The 18,403-nt window shown below is 35.2% G+C and overlaps 1 protein-coding gene across 1 annotated transcript in view; it reads right to left on the bottom strand.

Annotated features, from left to right (window-relative positions):
• Positions 1 to 18,403, bottom strand: part of LOC127709118 (Ig-like and fibronectin type-III domain-containing protein 2) — a 240,951-nt gene that overhangs the window by 88,936 nt on the left and 133,612 nt on the right. The window contains exons 25-26 of the mRNA XM_052214467.1: positions 8,549 to 8,703; positions 4,745 to 4,877 (exon numbers count right to left, since the gene is read on the bottom strand). Of these exons, the coding sequence (XP_052070427.1) occupies positions 4,745 to 4,877; positions 8,549 to 8,703 (288 nt within the window). The remainder of the gene's footprint in view (positions 1 to 4,744; positions 4,878 to 8,548; positions 8,704 to 18,403) is intronic.

The raw sequence follows: 18,403 nt of genomic DNA, 5'->3' as shown, positions 1-18,403 counted from the left end.
CTGGAAAATGCCCCTTTTTTAATGAAAAAAACCCCAAAACATGGAAACTTAAAATCTAAAATTTATTAAAAATGAAAGGGAGCTCACGTCAATAGATATAAACAATTCACCAAAGTTTCATGCGAATTGTTTAAAGCGTTTTTGAGTTATTGTCTGACATATTGACGACCGACGGATTGTTTGAGAACCTTGGGTTCAAATAATATGCAGGCTTTTGTTTTATTTTGTTGTTTACATAATTTGATAAATGGTGTCAAATATGTACGTTTAATTTAAAGAAATGATCAAATAAGTAAGAAAACAAAAAGCACATGTTCATATCTATTTATATCTAGGTCATTTCGCTCACTGTGTAGGCAAAGTTTGGGAAGTAAATCAGATGCATAATTAATGAGATGAATATGCACGCAACACGATATTAATGATCAATTATTACCACTTCTATAGTTTCTGTTAACATCCCAGCGATCTTATTGTGAATTTTTAATACATATCTTTGATTTTAGCAGCTTTAAAACTTGGTCAAAATTTTGTCAAAATCGTAGCTACTATCCCTTTAACAAAGGTAACGGTAAACTGATGCCCCACTAATTGGGTCAATATCCCTTATGTGCCTCAAAGTGAGGTACTCAAATATGATACACAAACAAACAAGAATGTGTCCATAGTACACAGATGCCCCACTTGCACTATCATTTTCTGTGTTCAGTGGACCGTGAAATTCTAATTTGGCATTAAAATTAGAAAGATCATATCATAGGGAACATGTGTACTAAGTTTCAAGTTGATTGGACTTCAACTTCATCAAAAACTACCTTGACCAAAAACTTTAACCTGAAGCGGGACAGAGGGACGGACGGATGAACGAACGAACAGACGCACAGACTATCGTAGGTGGGGCATAAAAATCTCTGTGTAGTGATATTGGACATTGCAATTTTGAGCAAGTGACTGAGCTCAATCATTTGAGCTGATTCAAAGAGCAAAGGACCATAGGATAAAGGTGTAACAAGAGTGCACACGCTGAAATGTCTCTCCTGCTTTACTGACCATTGATTTTATGTTGATAGTCCTAAATATAAAGCTTTACTACAAAATCACATAAACTCAACATGATCCAAGAAAATGAGGTCAAGGTTAGATAAACCAAACTGGAAAACCATGTACACCTTATAATCATTCCATACACCAAATATAGTTGACCTATTGCTTATAGTTTTTAAGAATCAAACTTAACCAGAAAAACTTAACATTGATCAATGAACCATGAAAACGAGGTCAAGGTCAGATGAACCATGTCAGACAGACAAGTACACCTTACAATCAACCTATGCATTAAATATAGTTGATATATTGCTTATAGTATCTAAGAAACAAACTTAACTATGAAAACTTAACATTGACCAATGAACCATGAAAATGAGGTCAAGGTCAGATGATACCTGCCAGACAGACATATATACCTTACAATCATTCCATACACCAAATATGGTAGACCTATTGCTTATAGTATCTGATATATGGACTTGACCATGAAAACTTAACCTTGTTCACTGATCCATGAAAATGAGGTCGAGGTCAGATGAAAACTGTCTGACAGGCATGAGGACCTTGCAAGGTACGCACATACTAAATAAACGTATCCTATTACTCATAATAAGAGAGAAATTAACATTTCAAAAAATCTTAACTTTTTTTTCAAGTAGTCACTGAACCATGAAAATGAGGTCAAGGACAATGGACATATGAAGGGAGCGTAGCTATAATCCGACACCCCGAAATTCAGACAGTCCAGTAGTCCGACAGTCTGATAGTAGGTTAGTCCGACAGTCGGTTAGTCCGACACTTTCATTAATCAGAAGGGTGCATTTCACCCTCTCTCTCACATCTCTGGTACCAAGACAGGAGTTTAAACTTTGGGGCCTCAATCTGCTGATAACTCGGGAAATTCGGGGATGCGCTCCCGATCATCACCGCCTCTGTTCATATCTCTAGCTACTCTATCATAAACTCTTTTAATAGGTACAGTTGGGTCCTCCATTATCTGATCTTTTATTGTATTTAAAGTTTCGCTCCTTGAAATACTTGCATCTTCTGATTCATGGGTGTGCTCGTTGTTTTCGAGAATGCGAATTATTGCATGAGTGTTGTTGACTTCAAATATATTAGTTTTTATATTAGCACTACACTCAATGCGCCAATAAATTGATTCGGTTTTCTGTTTTTTTTTATATTTGTATCCATTATAGATTAGTACCTTCCCTCCCTGATTCCCGGTAATAACCTCTGCAGCCATCACTAAAGTGTGTATGGTTTCGAAGTAGAAGCATACAACGTGCTTCCTAATAAAATTGACACTTGAGTTAACATAAGGGATTCCCTTTTTGTGGGGCTAAGATGGACTTTGAAATAATAAGGCAGGGGCCCCGAAATGTTGCAAAAAATTCTAAGGTGATCTAAATTCACCTCCATGACTATTTATAATATAAAGAATATTGTGTTTATAAAAATGTGATGTGAACAAATGTAAGTGAAAATAGTTTCTTTCTTAGCCTTCCCCGTAAAATTCAAATGGTTGCCCCCAGTATGATCGACACCCGTGATATGTAAAATCGTACGTTATGAACATCGCAAATTCCTCTGTCGTTTGATTCTTCAAGTTTGCTTGAACGGATTTTCGTAAATATTGATGTAAAAAAAAAGCCCTCATATTAATCATTTAACTGGCCTTTTACTGTTTAAGCCCCATTTGTCAAAACTCGGTCGATTCCTTTCTACCGTCTAAGCTAGGGTATTAGCGGATTCATCCGAGGATTGCCGATTGAATTTAGCCCGCTGTGTTCATGGCCGGTTCGTATGGGATTATTGCGGCCCTGTACAAGACGTCATACTGACTAATTTGATAATTTTCTGTGTGAAAAAATATACCAATTTACAAACGTTACATGTCTATATAGGCATATTTTTCAGAGACAAGTGACCACGCGTCAGACTATATGGCTGTCAGATTGTAGGACTGTCGGACTATAGGATTGTCGGATTATAAGACTGTCGGACAACAGGATTGTCGGATTATGGGACTGTCGTATTATAGGTCTGACCCCGTAAATAACATAAGGCATCTATATACAAAGTATGAAGCATCCAGGCCTTCCACCTTCTAAAATATAAAGCTTTTTCGTAGTTAGTTAACACCACAACTGCCCGATCACTATCCCTATGTCGAGCTTTCTGCGACAATAGTTGCAGACTCAACAAAAACTATGAAGTTATTAAAAAGAATAGAGAATGAAAACCTGGAATGTGTCAAAGACACAACAACCAGACCAAAGAAAATAAAACAGCCCAAGGCCATCAATGGGTCTTCAGGGCATTAAAAAAATAAGGCACCCGGAGACTGGTTTCAGCTGGCCCCTAAACAATAATGTATGCTAGTTCGGCCAAATGGATGCCGCACTAAACTCGGAAAAATACAAATGAACCAAAATTAAATGCCCCTGCTTGCACATAACGTTATAAAGGGACATAACTCAAGAACGGTACAAGCGAGGCTACTCAAATTCGTACTTGATCTGCGTTTTTGGATAAAAGCATTGTGTATAAGAATCTTATCATTTGGTTGAGGCAAACTTAAGTAAGAGAAAAGGAAACAAAAAATTCAGCAATTTTTCCATTTGTAAAGGGGCATAACTCTTGAAAGGTAAAAATGATGCTACCCAAATTCAAATTTGATCTGTGTTTTGCGGTAATAAGCATTGTTTACAAGTTTCATAACATTTGGTTGAGGCAAACTAAAGTTAGAGAACAGAAACCAATTTCTGGATGTACGGGCGTACAAGGGTAAAACTTAATGCCCCCTCCGCTACGGTGGGGGCATAAAAACACACAAGATTAACAAAGGCAAAAGGTTCCCTATTTCAGACAGGCACAAAAATGTATGCAAACAACCAAGGATGCGGAAATTTTTTAACACAATTTCGGTCTTTTTGAGATCAATTAAAAGTTTTAGACTGTTGAAATTATTCACACTAGATTCATAGCATCAACAAACTTGTATTGACTGTTTCCTGGGACATAATATATTGTTAGTATAATAGTCCCAGCTGTTTCATTGCATTTATTTCATGAATTTTTTACCATTTTTCTAAAAACATTCAAGAACAGTTAAGGAATGCACGTTTAAAATTGAAATGATTTTAATGACTCAAAAAGGTAAATTTCTCAGACATGGCTAACGTTTCTTTTGATTTTTAAGACGAAATTACAACTGGAAGTTTCATGATAATACAAAAGTATGAGTAATTCAGGATTCACTTCTGGGATTAGTTTTGTTTATCAAATTGACAGGAAATTACTGGACTTTTAATTTTAATACCTTTAAAAGTGTTTGAATATAACAGATAATAGTTGCACCCTTTTAATTTAGCATGAAATCATTTTGCATTTTACGATTTAGTAATCCCTTACAAAGAACTGTATTTCAGAAAACTTTTTGTGTGAAAAAAGGTATTGTTCCCAAAGGGCAAAAATGAGAAAATGAATCACACTTCGTACCTCGAAAAATTTATCCATTTGTGCGAAAATGTCTCAGCTTCAAAACAAGCCATCACACATATCAAAGTTTACAATATAGGCAGAATTGAAGAAAAGGCTACCATTACCGCCTACTTGAAATGAATTGTGTATCTTGACCCAATTAGTGCAAGATATTGACATAATGTAGTCTATTTCTGTTGATACTTACTAATAGGTCTGGTTCTGACATTTAACAACGGTGAAGGTAAACTACTACCATACTGATTGGTTGCAGATACAGTTATGTGGTAGTCAGTTTCTGGCTGTAGATTTGTTATATTTGCTGTTGTTGTTTCCAATGCCTAAAAAATATATAGAATTACTAAATTACAAGCGATCTCTGTCAGTATGTTAAGCTACCAGTTGAAAATCATGTAAATTTTTTCTTGAAGCGTAAAGCAATCAGCCAAAATTCTTTTTTTCCCTTGACATCACATTCTTAAATAAAGTTCTCCGCTGGGAGCAGCTTGATACGACCGAAGAGGTCGAATCCTGAACAGTTGGGGCAAGTATGGACACAACATTCAAGCTTGATACAGCTCTGAATTTGGATTGTGATTAAATATTTGACACAGCATAGGTTTCTGACACAGAATGAATGTGGTCTAAGAACTTAAAAAATTTTAATTTACCTATTATGGTTTAATATCCAAAATCATGGTTAGATTCAGCACATCAAAGAATCCAAAGAATTCAATTTTTGATGAAATCAAACAAAGTTTAATTTTGGACCCTTTTGACCTCAATGTGGACCAATTTGATAACGGGGCCCAAAAATCAAAATACATGGTTAGATTCAGCATATCAAAGAACCCCATATATTCAATTTTTGTTGAAATCAAACAAAGTTTAATTTTGGACCCCAACTTGGACCAACTTTAAAACTGGGCCCATAATCAAAAATCTAAACACATGTTTAGATTCAGCATATCAAAGAACCCCAAGAATTCAATTTTTGTTAAAATCAAACTAAGTTTAATTTTGGACCCCAATTTGGACCTTAATGTTGACCAATTTAAAAAACAGGACCCAAAATTTATAAAATGCTTCGCTGAGGGCAGCCTGATACGACCGCAGAGGTCGAACCCTGAACGGTTGGGGCAAATTTGGACACAATATTCAAGCTTGATACTGTCTGAATTTGGATTGTGATCAAATTTTTGACATAATATAGGTTTCTGATACAAAATAAATGTGGTCAAAGATCTTATAAATCCATTGCGCAATACTGTGCAATTGAAGATTTCTTCTTGAAACTTCAAAAATTCGAAATTTAAAAAATTTTGAAAAAAAAATATGAATCCCTTAAAAAAATTGGGAAAAAAATCCCCCCCCCCCCCCCCCAACTTTTTGAAACCCCCCCTTGGAGCAATTACCCCAAAACTCAATCCCAGCCTTCCCTTTGTTATATGGAACCTTGTGGTAGAATGTCAGAGAGATCCATATACTTACACACAAGTTATTGTCTGGAAACTAGAAAAATGCTTGTTTTTGGCCCCTTTTTGGCCCTTAATTCCTAAACTGCACATCAAAGAACCCCAATAATTCAATTTTTGATGAAATCAAACAAAGTTTAATTTTGGACCCTTTTGACCTCAATATGAACCAATTTGATAGCGGGGCCCACAAATAAAAAATCTAAATACATGGTTTGATTCAGCATATCAAAGAACCCATATATTCAATTTTTGTTGAAATCAAACAAAGTTTAATTTTGGACCCCAATTTGGACCAACTTGAAAACTGGGCCCAAAATCAAAAATCTAAATACATGTTTAGATTCAGCATATCAAAGAACCCTATATATTAATTTTTTGTTAAAATCAAACAAAGTTTAATTTTGGACCCCAATTTGGACCAACTTGAAAACTGGGCCCAAAATCAAAAATCTAAATACATGTTTAGATTCAGCATATCAAAGAACCCCATATATTAAATTTTTGTTAAAATCAAACAAAGTTTAATTTTGGACCCTTTGGACCTTAATGTAGACCAATTTGAAAACGGACCCAAAATTAAAAATCATAAACTCGGTTAGATTCGGCATAACAAATAAATAAATGTGGTCAAAAGATTTTACAAATCTAATGCGCCATACTGTGCAATTAAAGATTACTTCTTTTTAATTTCTGAAATCTGAAATGAGAAAAAATTGACCCCCCACAATTTCTTTTTACCCCCCTTTTTCCCTCAAAAAATTCTTTCCCTCAAGATATGGTCATAATGGCAATTCAAATTTCCAATTACCCATTTAAATTTACCATAGTGCTAACTTAATCTATTTTATAATAGATTTTAAAATATGGTGTCAAATCTTTCATATGGATTTTTTTCTAAAAAAAAAAAAATGCAACATTTGCAGATATTTTTACTGGTCTTCCTTTATGAATATATGCATTTCTTTAAACATAATTTACAAGCAGTGTAAGGGAAGTAATCAAAACGTTGTATTTGGATTACCTCCCTTACACTGTTTTAAATTGTCCTAATTGTTCATTAATCATTACTTTATATATAATTTAAAAGCAGTGTAAGGGAGGTAATTCAAATATTGTATTTGATTTATCTCCCTTACACTGCTTTAAATTATGTTTTGTACTAAAGTATTTGTCCATTAACCAGGACAACCTTGTTTTTCTCCCTTTTTTAATTCCTAAACGGTTTGAGCCATAACCCCCCAAAGCAAATCCTAACCATCCCTTTGTGGTATGGAAACTTGTGGTATAATTTCAGAGAGATCCATACACCGTTCCTCAAGTTATTGTCTGGAAACTAGAAAATGCTAATTTTTGGCCACTTTTTGGCCCCTAATTCCTTAATTGTTGGTACCATAACCCCCAAAATCAATCCCAACCTTCCTATTGTGGTATTGAACCTTATGGTAAAATTTCATAGAGATCCATTCACTTAAACTAAAGTAATTGTGCGAAAAACCAATGTGTCTTCGGACGACGACGACGCCAACGTCATACCAATAAACGACCGCAAAAAATTGCAATCGTATAAAAATTAACATCAAATCAGGATTAAGTTATCTGGCAACATGAAGCTGCAGATAAACTATCACCTAATCAATAATTATCATAATACTAGTAAATTGCAATAAGTATCATTAGTTTCATAGTTTGATAAGAAAAAAATAATCAACATTTCCATAATAACTATAATTAATGAAACAAAAAGAATATTTTTTATTTTGTTCTACTGAAATATATACTGCAAAGTGTTCATATGCCTGTCCCAAGTCAGGAACATTGTCAGTGGTTATCCTTAGTTAAATTCTAAAGTTTTTATTTAGGAAATTTGGTGTATATGACAGATATTTGTTAGTCTCTATTGATTTAATCACAATTGTTTCTGTATTCAGAGAAATTTAGAGCTATGCAAATTAATGAGACACTTGTCTACTGTTGGAGACAGGATTTTGACCTCTAAAAGTCATAGGGCTCTCCATGGATGAGAATTTAACTGTGGAGGAACTTTCATCAGGACAAGCAACACTTCCAGTATCAAGTGCCTACTCTAAGTCACCACAAATCAGCTGTCCTGTTACTTCAAAGTCTTTTCCTATCAGAAAGTTCCAGGGTTACTATCAACACGAAATTGCTCAACACCTACAACAATCTATTGTTAAACCTCTTTCTTTGAAATAAAAAAATGAATCTAAAACTTTATTATAAAATGCAAATGTTATTTGCTGAAAATTAATGCATTTAATTGTCTGAACTTGATCAATTTATTCTCCTGTCAGATGTGTCTACTGGTACATGTGATTAGCGATAATTAGCCTGATATCCCCCATGGCATTAACACATTCTAGGAGTACCCTGTGGATTATTCTACAAGAGGGGTATTGCAATTACAAGCAATTAACTCTAATGCTAATAAATGGTGGTTTCTAGTCAAATTTTGACTACACTTTGGGTTTGGTCTCATTGACATATACCTCAGATGTCCGTTTGTTTATACTTACATATATGGTATTTGATTCTCCTTTTGACAGCCATTGAACATCATATCTACAGTCTGATTCATTACAGTTCTGGTCTGGTTTCATCCATGACAGTACTACATGGGTTGCTTGAATGTCTATTGCACTAAATCCTGTTACCATTGATGGAATAGTTCCTATATAACAAAATAAATCAAAATTGAGTAAATAAAATAATACAGGAGTTGTTAGAAGCAACATATGCATCCTACAACCTGCTACACTTATCTGACAACCCTAGCAGTAAAGTAACAGAATGTAATGTGTTAACCTCCCTCAAATTAAATCATACTATGTAGGATACTTATGAATAAAGCTATCTGTTAAATATCATGTACATATGTATCCATTTGTTCTGACAGAAGTCCAGTGCAAGTGATTCTCCTCTACACTTGGTGAATTGTTGTCCTAGACATTTTAAAACTATCTTAAATGTCAATAAAGTCAGAGCTCAAGGTCAAATTAATCCTGTAAGATGTTCATATCTTTAACAATGAATTCACGTACAACATATTATTATCTTCTTCTTCTTCTTCTTCCAAATACTGCCAACATTCAACATGATGAATATTCTGGCAAGTTGCGCATGATTAAAAACAGGTTAAAAACAGGATAAAAACAAATTGTTCTGTTGATTTAGTTTGTGGTTTTGGTCACTTGAGACTTGAATATCTCAAGAGACTTTGCTGTGGCGGTATCTGGTGGCAGTTTTTTCCAATCCTTGAGGGTGTTTATGAAGAAGGACCATTTCCTACAGTCTTTGGTGGCTGGCTGTAATAGGTAAGTATGTTGTCCTGTCTGGTTTGAGCTTCTTGTTGGTTTTTGTAGATATTTATTCTTGTCTATGGCTACAGGGTCGTTTGTTATTTTGTAACACATGATGAGTCGAGCTTCTTTTTGTCTTGTTTGTAAGCTTTTCCATCCCAATTCAGTTATCATGTTGATGACACTTGATCTATTTCTATGTCTGCTGGTTACATATCGTGCAGCTCGTCTTTGTACCTTTTCAATTTTATCTATGTGGTTTGCTGGTACGGGTCCCATACTGTCGTGGCGTATTCCATTTGCGGTCTCACTATAAATATTTTATAGGCATGCTCTTTGATGGATTTTGAGCTAATGTGGAGGTTTCGATGTAGAAAACCAAGGCTTCGGCTGGCTTTTCCTGTGATGTTGTTTATATGTTCTCCCCAATCTAGATCATTTGCAATGGTGCAGCCTAGGTATTTAGTTGATGTTTCATGCACCAGAGTATGGCCATGGAGTTTATAGTCCCACTTGATTGGCTTTTTCTTTTTTGTGACTGTGAGGACACTGCATTTTTCAGGATGGAACTCCATTTTCCAGAGTTCTTCCCATTTTGCCAGTTTGTCCAGGTATTCTGGGAGGGTATGACAGTCGCTGTCTGATGAAATTGTCAAATAGACCCCCGTATCGTCCGCAAACAGTCTCACTGTGGAGTGTAGGCCTTCTGGTAGGTCGTTGATGTAAAACAGAATAAAATGCTCCGCTGGGCGCAGCTTGATGCGACCGCAGAGGTTGAACCCTGAACCGTTGGGGCAAGTATGGACACAACATTCAAGCTTGATACAGCACTGAATTTGGATTGTGATTAAATATTTGACACAGCATAGGTTTCTGACACAGAATGAATGTGGTCTAAGAACTTAAAAATTTGTGATATGGAACCTTGTTGTACAATTTCATAAAGATCCATACACTTACACACAAGTTATTGTCCTGAAACTAGAAAAATGCTTGTTTTTTTGCCCCTTTTTGGCCCCTAATTCCTAAAATTTTGAGGCAATTACCCCAAAAATCAATCCCAGCATTCCCTTTGAGGTATGGTACCTTGCAGTACAATTTCAGAGAGATCCATACACTTGAACACAAGTTATTGTCTGGAAACTAGAAAAATGCTTATTTTTGGCCCCCTTTTGGCCCCTTATTCCTAAAGATTTTGGGCAATTACCCCCAAACTCAATTCCAGCTTTCCCTTTGTGATATGGAACCTTGTAGTACAATTTCAGAAAGATCCATACACACACACAAGTTATTGTCATGAAACTAGAAAAATGCTAGTTTTTTGCCCCTTTATGGCCCCTAATTCCTAAAATTTTGAGGCAATTACCCCCAAAATCAATCCCAGCATTCCTTTTGTGATATGGAACCTTGTGGTACAATGTCCTAGAGATCCATACACTAACACACAAGTTATGTCTGGAAGTTACAAAAATGCTTATTTTTGGCCCCTTTTTGGCCCCTAATTCCTTAACTGTTGGTACCATAACCCCAAAAATCAATTCCAACCTTCTTTTTGTGGTATTGAACCTTGTGGTACAATTTTATAGAGATCCATTCACTTAAACTAAAGTTAGAGTGCGAAAACCAATGTGTCTTCGGACGACGACGACGACGCCAATGTCATACCAATATACGACCACAAAAATTTGTTTGCAGTCGTATAAAAAGACTGGGTCCTAATATTGATCCTTGTGGTACTCCGGATTCTACTTTTACTTTGTCAGATGTTTCACCTTCAACAACTACTACCTGGGTTCTGTTGGTGAGAAATTCCTTTATCCATTTGTTTGTTTTACTTCGGATGCCATAATGGTGTAATTTATGGAGGAGTAAGCTGTGGGACACCTTATCAAAAGCTTTTGAAAAGTCAATTATTAGCAGACCTGATTGTTTTCAGTTTTCCAGGTTTTTTGTGATGTCATCGATACATTCAAGGAGTTGTGTTTCGCTTGATCTTTTACTTCTGAAGCCATGTTGTAGTGGGTATAGTATGTTATTTACCTCTGCATGTTTCATGATGTTACTGGTGACTATATGTTCTATTATTTTGCAGCAGATACATGTTAGGGATATTGGCCTATAGTTAGCTGCTATGTATTTCTGGCCTTTCTTATATACCGGAGTGACATTTGCAGTTTGCCAGTCATCTTATTATGTATAACTATTTAGATACAAATCTACTAATAAGATTTATCCATAAACACTGGACCATGAAATATAAAGTCAGTGTAATATGACTTATGATCCATGGTCATAATCTCCACACCAAATACTGTTAAACTGTCACTCGTAGCTAATGAGTAACAGACCTAATCATGACCACTGAATCATGAAAATGGGGTCAGATTGATGTACATGTATACTCTTTATTACAAATTCATATCAAAAATGTTGTTAACCTTTCATGCAGAGTTAATGAGGAACAAACTTAATCCTAACAAGTTAACCTTACCACTTGAGTGCAAAAATGAGAATGCGATCAAACAACATAAGTAAGACATACTTATGTTCTAGGGTATCTCCATTGTGTATGAATTATTAGTATATAATTTGTATATCTACAAACTCTTGAATGAGATTGGTCTGTTAGAAATTTTTTACCTGGGTTTACACTAAGACCAAGGTGCCACAACTACTTTTGTAACCCATGTAATCATCATGTCAATTTCACTGTGATCTATTCATGTGCAATTCACATGCTTTGGATCCTAGTGTTCCAAGAAAATTGAAATTGAAAATAAACTATTGACACAGAAAATTCAAAAAAAGACAATCTGATGGTCCATGACCTAGGGGCCAGGGCATCAAAATGATCGTCAAACTGAGATGTACTGATAGTAATACAATTTTATAGATAATATCATTGTCTATCACAACCAGTTCCTATCAAACTTAAACTTTACACTTTCCTCACTGATTTGTTTTTTTCCGCGACTTTGTGTGGCCTGTTCAAATTTCGCGCGCAGCTTGCCTGGCCTGAATTAATTTGCTATGTGCAGGGAGAAAAAGTAACTTTTTGGAAATACGTTCGTATCTTCATTGTTTCTCTGCAAATCGGTGTCAAAATGTGTAATGATCGTAGCTAAATGGTTAATCATACATGACAATACCATTTTTTTGTGTTTTTAAACCTTTTGTGCGAGAAAAATTACGGTGGATACGCGAAATTATCATTTTTTTGTGACCGCTTAGAGAGACAATTTTTTTTTTTTAAAAGTAACTAGAGTAACCCTTGTACTGTATATTTTTAATTTATATAATCAGGTATTACAATACATGTAATACATTCCCCCTATGTATGATACAAATAAAGCTCATAGTTTAATACCCTGTTTAGTATATATACTTCTGATAAGTCCAATCGCATTTCAATAGGAAGATGATTGGCATACTTTATATGGAAAAATAATTGTTGGATATCACCTTGTATACCCCAATGACACGTCAATGCAATGACATTTCAGCCAATTGCTACAATGCATGTACAGATGTATATTTATGGCAATAAAAACTCTAAATCGACAGAATCTTTACAAGATTTGTGAATAGAATTAACAGAGACCATCAAAATTCTGCTATCAACACTGAATTCTCCAAATAACAAAATTCTAAATTACTGCTGAGGTTCTCGACTTTGGACAGGAGCTTCAATATATGACATGGTTACATATTTATATAAATAGGAGCACTCTGTTATGTGTGCTCTTACATGAGAAAGAGAATATTTTAATATTTTTATTTAGATCATTCATTATTTGTCATACTTTGTTAGGCCTAACTATTGATTTTCCTGTTGGCAAAACAATTCAGCAGTACGGTGTGTCTCTGATGTCAGTAAAGACTAGAGATGTATAAATGTCTCATTGTTTGCTAGAAGTTGCTTACTCTTTCCTTAATGTCAAACTTCACAAAGAAATATAAACACTGAAACAGTTATTCATGAAGACCTGTTTTGTAAAATGGTCTGCACCTGTCATTATTAAAACTGTTAAAACATAGACAGAAAAGGCTTCAAGCAGATAAGTTATGGTGAAGATAAGTAAGTTGATTTGTGGTAAGTTTGAGGTGATCCTGGATAAATTTGTCCTGGATAAATTTGTTTGGCAAAACTGTCAGTTTTGTCTGGGACTACTATAATTATAGTCCCAGGTTTTATTACTTAGAAAGGGCTGGAAACACTTAAACAGGTTCTTTTTCAGGAGCTTGATTATTCTGTAGTGCAATAATTATATGGATAGGGAGCCCTCTATTAAAGTAATTGCATTTTATTGTCATCAAGATTATTCCTAAATCGTGATCTATTGCATATTACCAGCTTTGTTTACATTTCTGAAGGCATGTGGGCAGAAAGGATCATGTTTTTCCTCCAAAAAGATCACTTCCCACGTTACGGTTGTCAACATAGTTCCCTGCTACATTTAAAGAAAACATTATGCGATACCGTTCACTTGCTTGTTATATTTAATAACTGAAAACTCTGATTCTTCACAACTTCTCGGGCGCCATTTTCTAAAAATTAAGTAAGACGTAAATTTGCAAAGAAGGAACACGATTGGTTAGCTTTATTTAGACTTTCCTTAAAAGGAATTCGACCTTCGAAATGATGTGAAAAGTATGATCGGGTATAATCGTATGTTCAGTCGAGTTCTTGCAGACAAAAACGAAAGTATTGAAACCACGCCCCTTGTCAGTGTCAACAAACACAACCACCTGAAAGCAGCCCCTGTTTGCGAAAATTAAATACTTTTACAAGCTTTAAGATATGTAAGAATTAATTATCGATGTACTTATGTTATTTCCTCTTCCAAAAAAGTTGATTAAGCATCAAAATACTTTCATATACAACTGATACCTTTCTTCATGGTTTGTCCCACGTTGACAAAAATGGCGGCAGATTTTGAAAACAAAAATTCATTCAATTTCAGAAGTTTCCTTGTTATCTCCCACTTTCCTGATTCAAACAGTAACTCAAAAGAAACCTATTTATTTCAGAATGTATCGAATTACTATGCTGAAATACAAGGAGGAGGAACACAAACCTCGTTAAACTGAACATGGCCATTTTCACAATCCACAATGCCTGAAGGCATCGTTTGGCCTCCCACAGGCGATGCCTTGAGGTTTTGTTGGGCACATGAGCGGCGATGCCTCAAAACATCATTTGCCTGCAAAGGTTTAAGCAGAAAACTTAACATTAAAAAATTGGTATTTGATTGAAAGTCACTAGACCATGACCAACGGGGGCAGGGCCTCGAAATAGTCATCTAACTGATGTGTATTAATAGTAATGCAACTTTACAGAAAATATTATTCATCTATTACAAGTAGTTCATATCAAAATGACTTAAGCAGAAAACTTAACAATTGTTGATGCCACTGCCAGAAATGTTAATTCAAAATAGCATATGTTTGGTTTGAAAACTTGAAGGATTAAATGCATTTTTTCTAGAGGTTATTGATGTGTTAAATGGGCCACCGACTAACAAACAGTACATAAAAGATTTCAGTTTGTGATTTAATAGCCAAAGTCAACACATCAATTACTGCTAAAAAATAAACTGTTGACACAGAGATATGTCTCACCTTTTGTAATTTTGATAGTATAATGCAAATATTGAATCCAAATGGCAGTATCTAAACATGTAAACTATGCAAAACATTCAAAGTCAATGAACCATGACTTAAGGTGCAAGACAAAATAACATCCATAGAAATGAACAAGAGTGCACATGCTGAAATGTCTCGCCTACTATACTGACCATTGATTTTATGTTGATAGTCCTGCATATAAAGTTTTACTACAAGTATCACATTAATATTTATGATCCAAGAAAATGAGGTCAATGTCAGATAAACCAAGCCGGAATACATGTACACCTTTAATACAATCATTCCATACACAGAATATAGATGACCTATTGCTTATAGTATAAAAGAAACAGACCAAACCATGGAAATTCTATATTGACCAATGAACCATGAAAATGAGGTGAAGGTCCTATGATACCTGTCAGACAGACATATGTATACACCTTACAATCATTCCATACACCAAATATAGTTGACCTATTGCTTAAAGTTTAAGAAAAACAGACCAAAACCCAAAAACTTACATTGAGCAATGAACTGAGAAAATGAGGTCAAGGTCAAATAAAACCTGCCAGACTGACATGTACATTGTAAAATATTTCCATACACCAAATTTAGTTGACCTACTGCATACAGTATTAGAAAAACAGACCAAAACACAAAAACTTAACATTGAGCAATGAATCAGGAAAATGAGGTCAAGGTTACCTGGTAAAATAAAATGCTCCGCTGGGCACAGCTTGATACGACCACAGAGGTCGAACCCCGAACAGTTAGGGCAAGTATGGACACAAGCTTGATACAGCACTGAATTTGGATTGTGATTAAATATTTGACACAGCATAGGTTTCTGACACAGAATGAATGTGGTCCAAGAACTTAAAAAATTTTAATTTACCTATTCAAACCATATCATTATTATTTGCTATTATATATAAATCAAAAATAACCAATTTAAAATGGAAAATTTTAAAGAAAAAAAAGGAAAAAAAGGAAAAAAAAATCCCTCCCCCAAATTTTTTGACCCCCCTCATGATTCATCACCCCCCAACCTCAATCCCAGCCTTCCCTTTGTAGTATGTACCTTGAAGTACAATTTCAGAGAGATCCATACACTTGAACACAAGTTATTGTCTGGAAACTAAAAAAAAGTTTTTTTGGCCCCTTTTTGGCCCCAAATTCCAAGTTTAGAGGCAATTACCCCCAAACTCAAACCCAACTTTCCCTTTGTGATATGGAACCTTGCAGTACAATTTCATAAAGATTTCATACACTTACACACAAGTTATTGTCCTGAAACTAGAAAAATGCTTGTTTTTTGCCCCTTTATGGCCCCTAATTCCTAAAATTTTGAGGGAATTACCCCCAAAATCAACCACAACCTTCCCTTTGTGGTATGGTACCTTGTAGTACAATTTCAGAGAGATCCATACACTTGAACACAAGTTATTGTCTGGAAACTAGAAAAATGCTTATTTTTGGCCCCTTTTTGGCCCCTAATTCCTAAACGTTTTGAGCAATTACCCCCAAACTCAATTCCAGCTTTTCCTTTGTGATATGGAACCTTGTAGTACAATTTCAGAAAGATCCATACACTTACACATAAGTTATTGTCATGAAACTAGAAAAAAGCTTGATTTTTGCCCCTTTTTTAGCCCCTAATTCCTAAAATTTTGAGGCAATTACCCCCAAAATCAATCCCAGCATTCCCTTTGTGATATGGAACCTTGTGGTACAATGTCAGAGAGATCCATACACTAACACACAAGTTATGTCTGGAAGTTACAAAAATGCTTATTTTTGGCCCCTAATTCCTTAACTGTTAGTACCATAACCCCCAAAATCAATCCCAACCTTCCTTTTGTAGTATTGAACCTTATGGTAAAATTTCATAGAGATCCATTCACTTAAACTAAAGTTAGAGTGTGAAAACCAATGTGTCTTCGGACGACGACGAAGCCGCCGATGCTGGACGAAGACGACGACGCCAACGTCATACCAATATACGACCGCAAAATTTTTTTGCAGTCGTATTAAAAAACATGCCAGACTGACATGTATATCGTAAAATATTTCCATACACCAAATATAGTTAACCTATTACATACAGTATTAGAACCAACAGACCAAAACACAAAAGCTAAACTATTACCACTGAACCATGAAAATGAGGTCAAGGTCAGATGACACCTGCCAGATGGACATGTACACCTAACAATCATTACATACACCAAATATAGTAGATCTTTTGTTTATAGTATCTGAGATATGAACTTGACCACGAAATTTAACCTTGTTCACTGATCCATTAAATGAGGTTGAGGTTAAGTGAAAACTGTCTGACAGGCATGAGGATCTTGCAAGGTACGCATATACCAAATATGATTATCCTATTACTCATAGTAAGAGAGAAATTAACATTACAAAAAATCTGAACTTTTTTTCAAGTAGTCACTGAACCATGAAAATGAGGTCAAGGATAAAGGACATATGACAGACGGAAACTTTATATCATAAGGCATCTAGATGTATATATAAAGTATGAAGCATCCAGGTCTTCTAACATCTGAAATATTGAGCTTTTAAGAAGTTAGTTAAAGCTGCCGCCGCCGGATCACTATCCCTTTCTGCGACAAAAGTGGCAGGCTCGACAAAAATGTTAATGCTTATCAAACTGTATATCAAATACCATGGACTTATCATAAGTGGTTCCCTTTACACTAACCTAAACCTAAACTTTAAATTGTAAATAATGTAAAAGTATCTAAGTCAATGAACCATGATGAGGGAGACAGAGCCATACATCATCATGGAAAAGAGACTTGCAAATGCTTATCCAACTGCATACCAAATATCATTGACTTAACATTAGTGGTTCCTCTTTAACTGATCTAATCACAAACTTTAACATGTCAACTATGCAAAACATTCAAAGCCAATAGAGCATGACTGAGGGGATGGAGCAAAACAATCTCCATGCATCTACACAACATATATTATTGACCTACCACTAGTGGTTCCCTTTAACTGACCTAATCACAAACTAATACATGTAAAGTACACAAAAAGTTTCAAAGGCAAAAGACCATGACTGAGGGGGCAGGGCCAAATAGTCTCCGTGGATATGAGATGTGCCAATGCTTATACAGCTGGATACTAAATATCATTGACCTACCAACAATGGTTCCCCATAAACTGACCTAATCACAAACTAATACATAAAAAGTTAGCAAAATTTCAAAGTCAATAGATCATGGCTGAGGGGGCAGAGCCAAATAATCTCCATGGAAATGAGATCTGCCAATGCTTATACAACTGTGTACTAAATATCATTGACTTACCACTAGTGGTTCCCCATAAACTGACCTAATCACAAACTAATACATTGTTGTATTCTATCCAATAATAACTGACCAATGCTATCATATTCCGATTTATGCCAAC

This window comes from Mytilus californianus, unplaced genomic scaffold (assembly GCF_021869535.1).
Source record: "Mytilus californianus isolate M0D057914Y unplaced genomic scaffold, xbMytCali1.0.p SCAF_7, whole genome shotgun sequence".
Taxonomy (NCBI): domain Eukaryota; kingdom Metazoa; phylum Mollusca; class Bivalvia; order Mytilida; family Mytilidae; genus Mytilus; species Mytilus californianus.
Note: the sequence above shows the minus strand (reverse complement) of the source record. Positions and strands in the feature narration are given on the sequence as shown.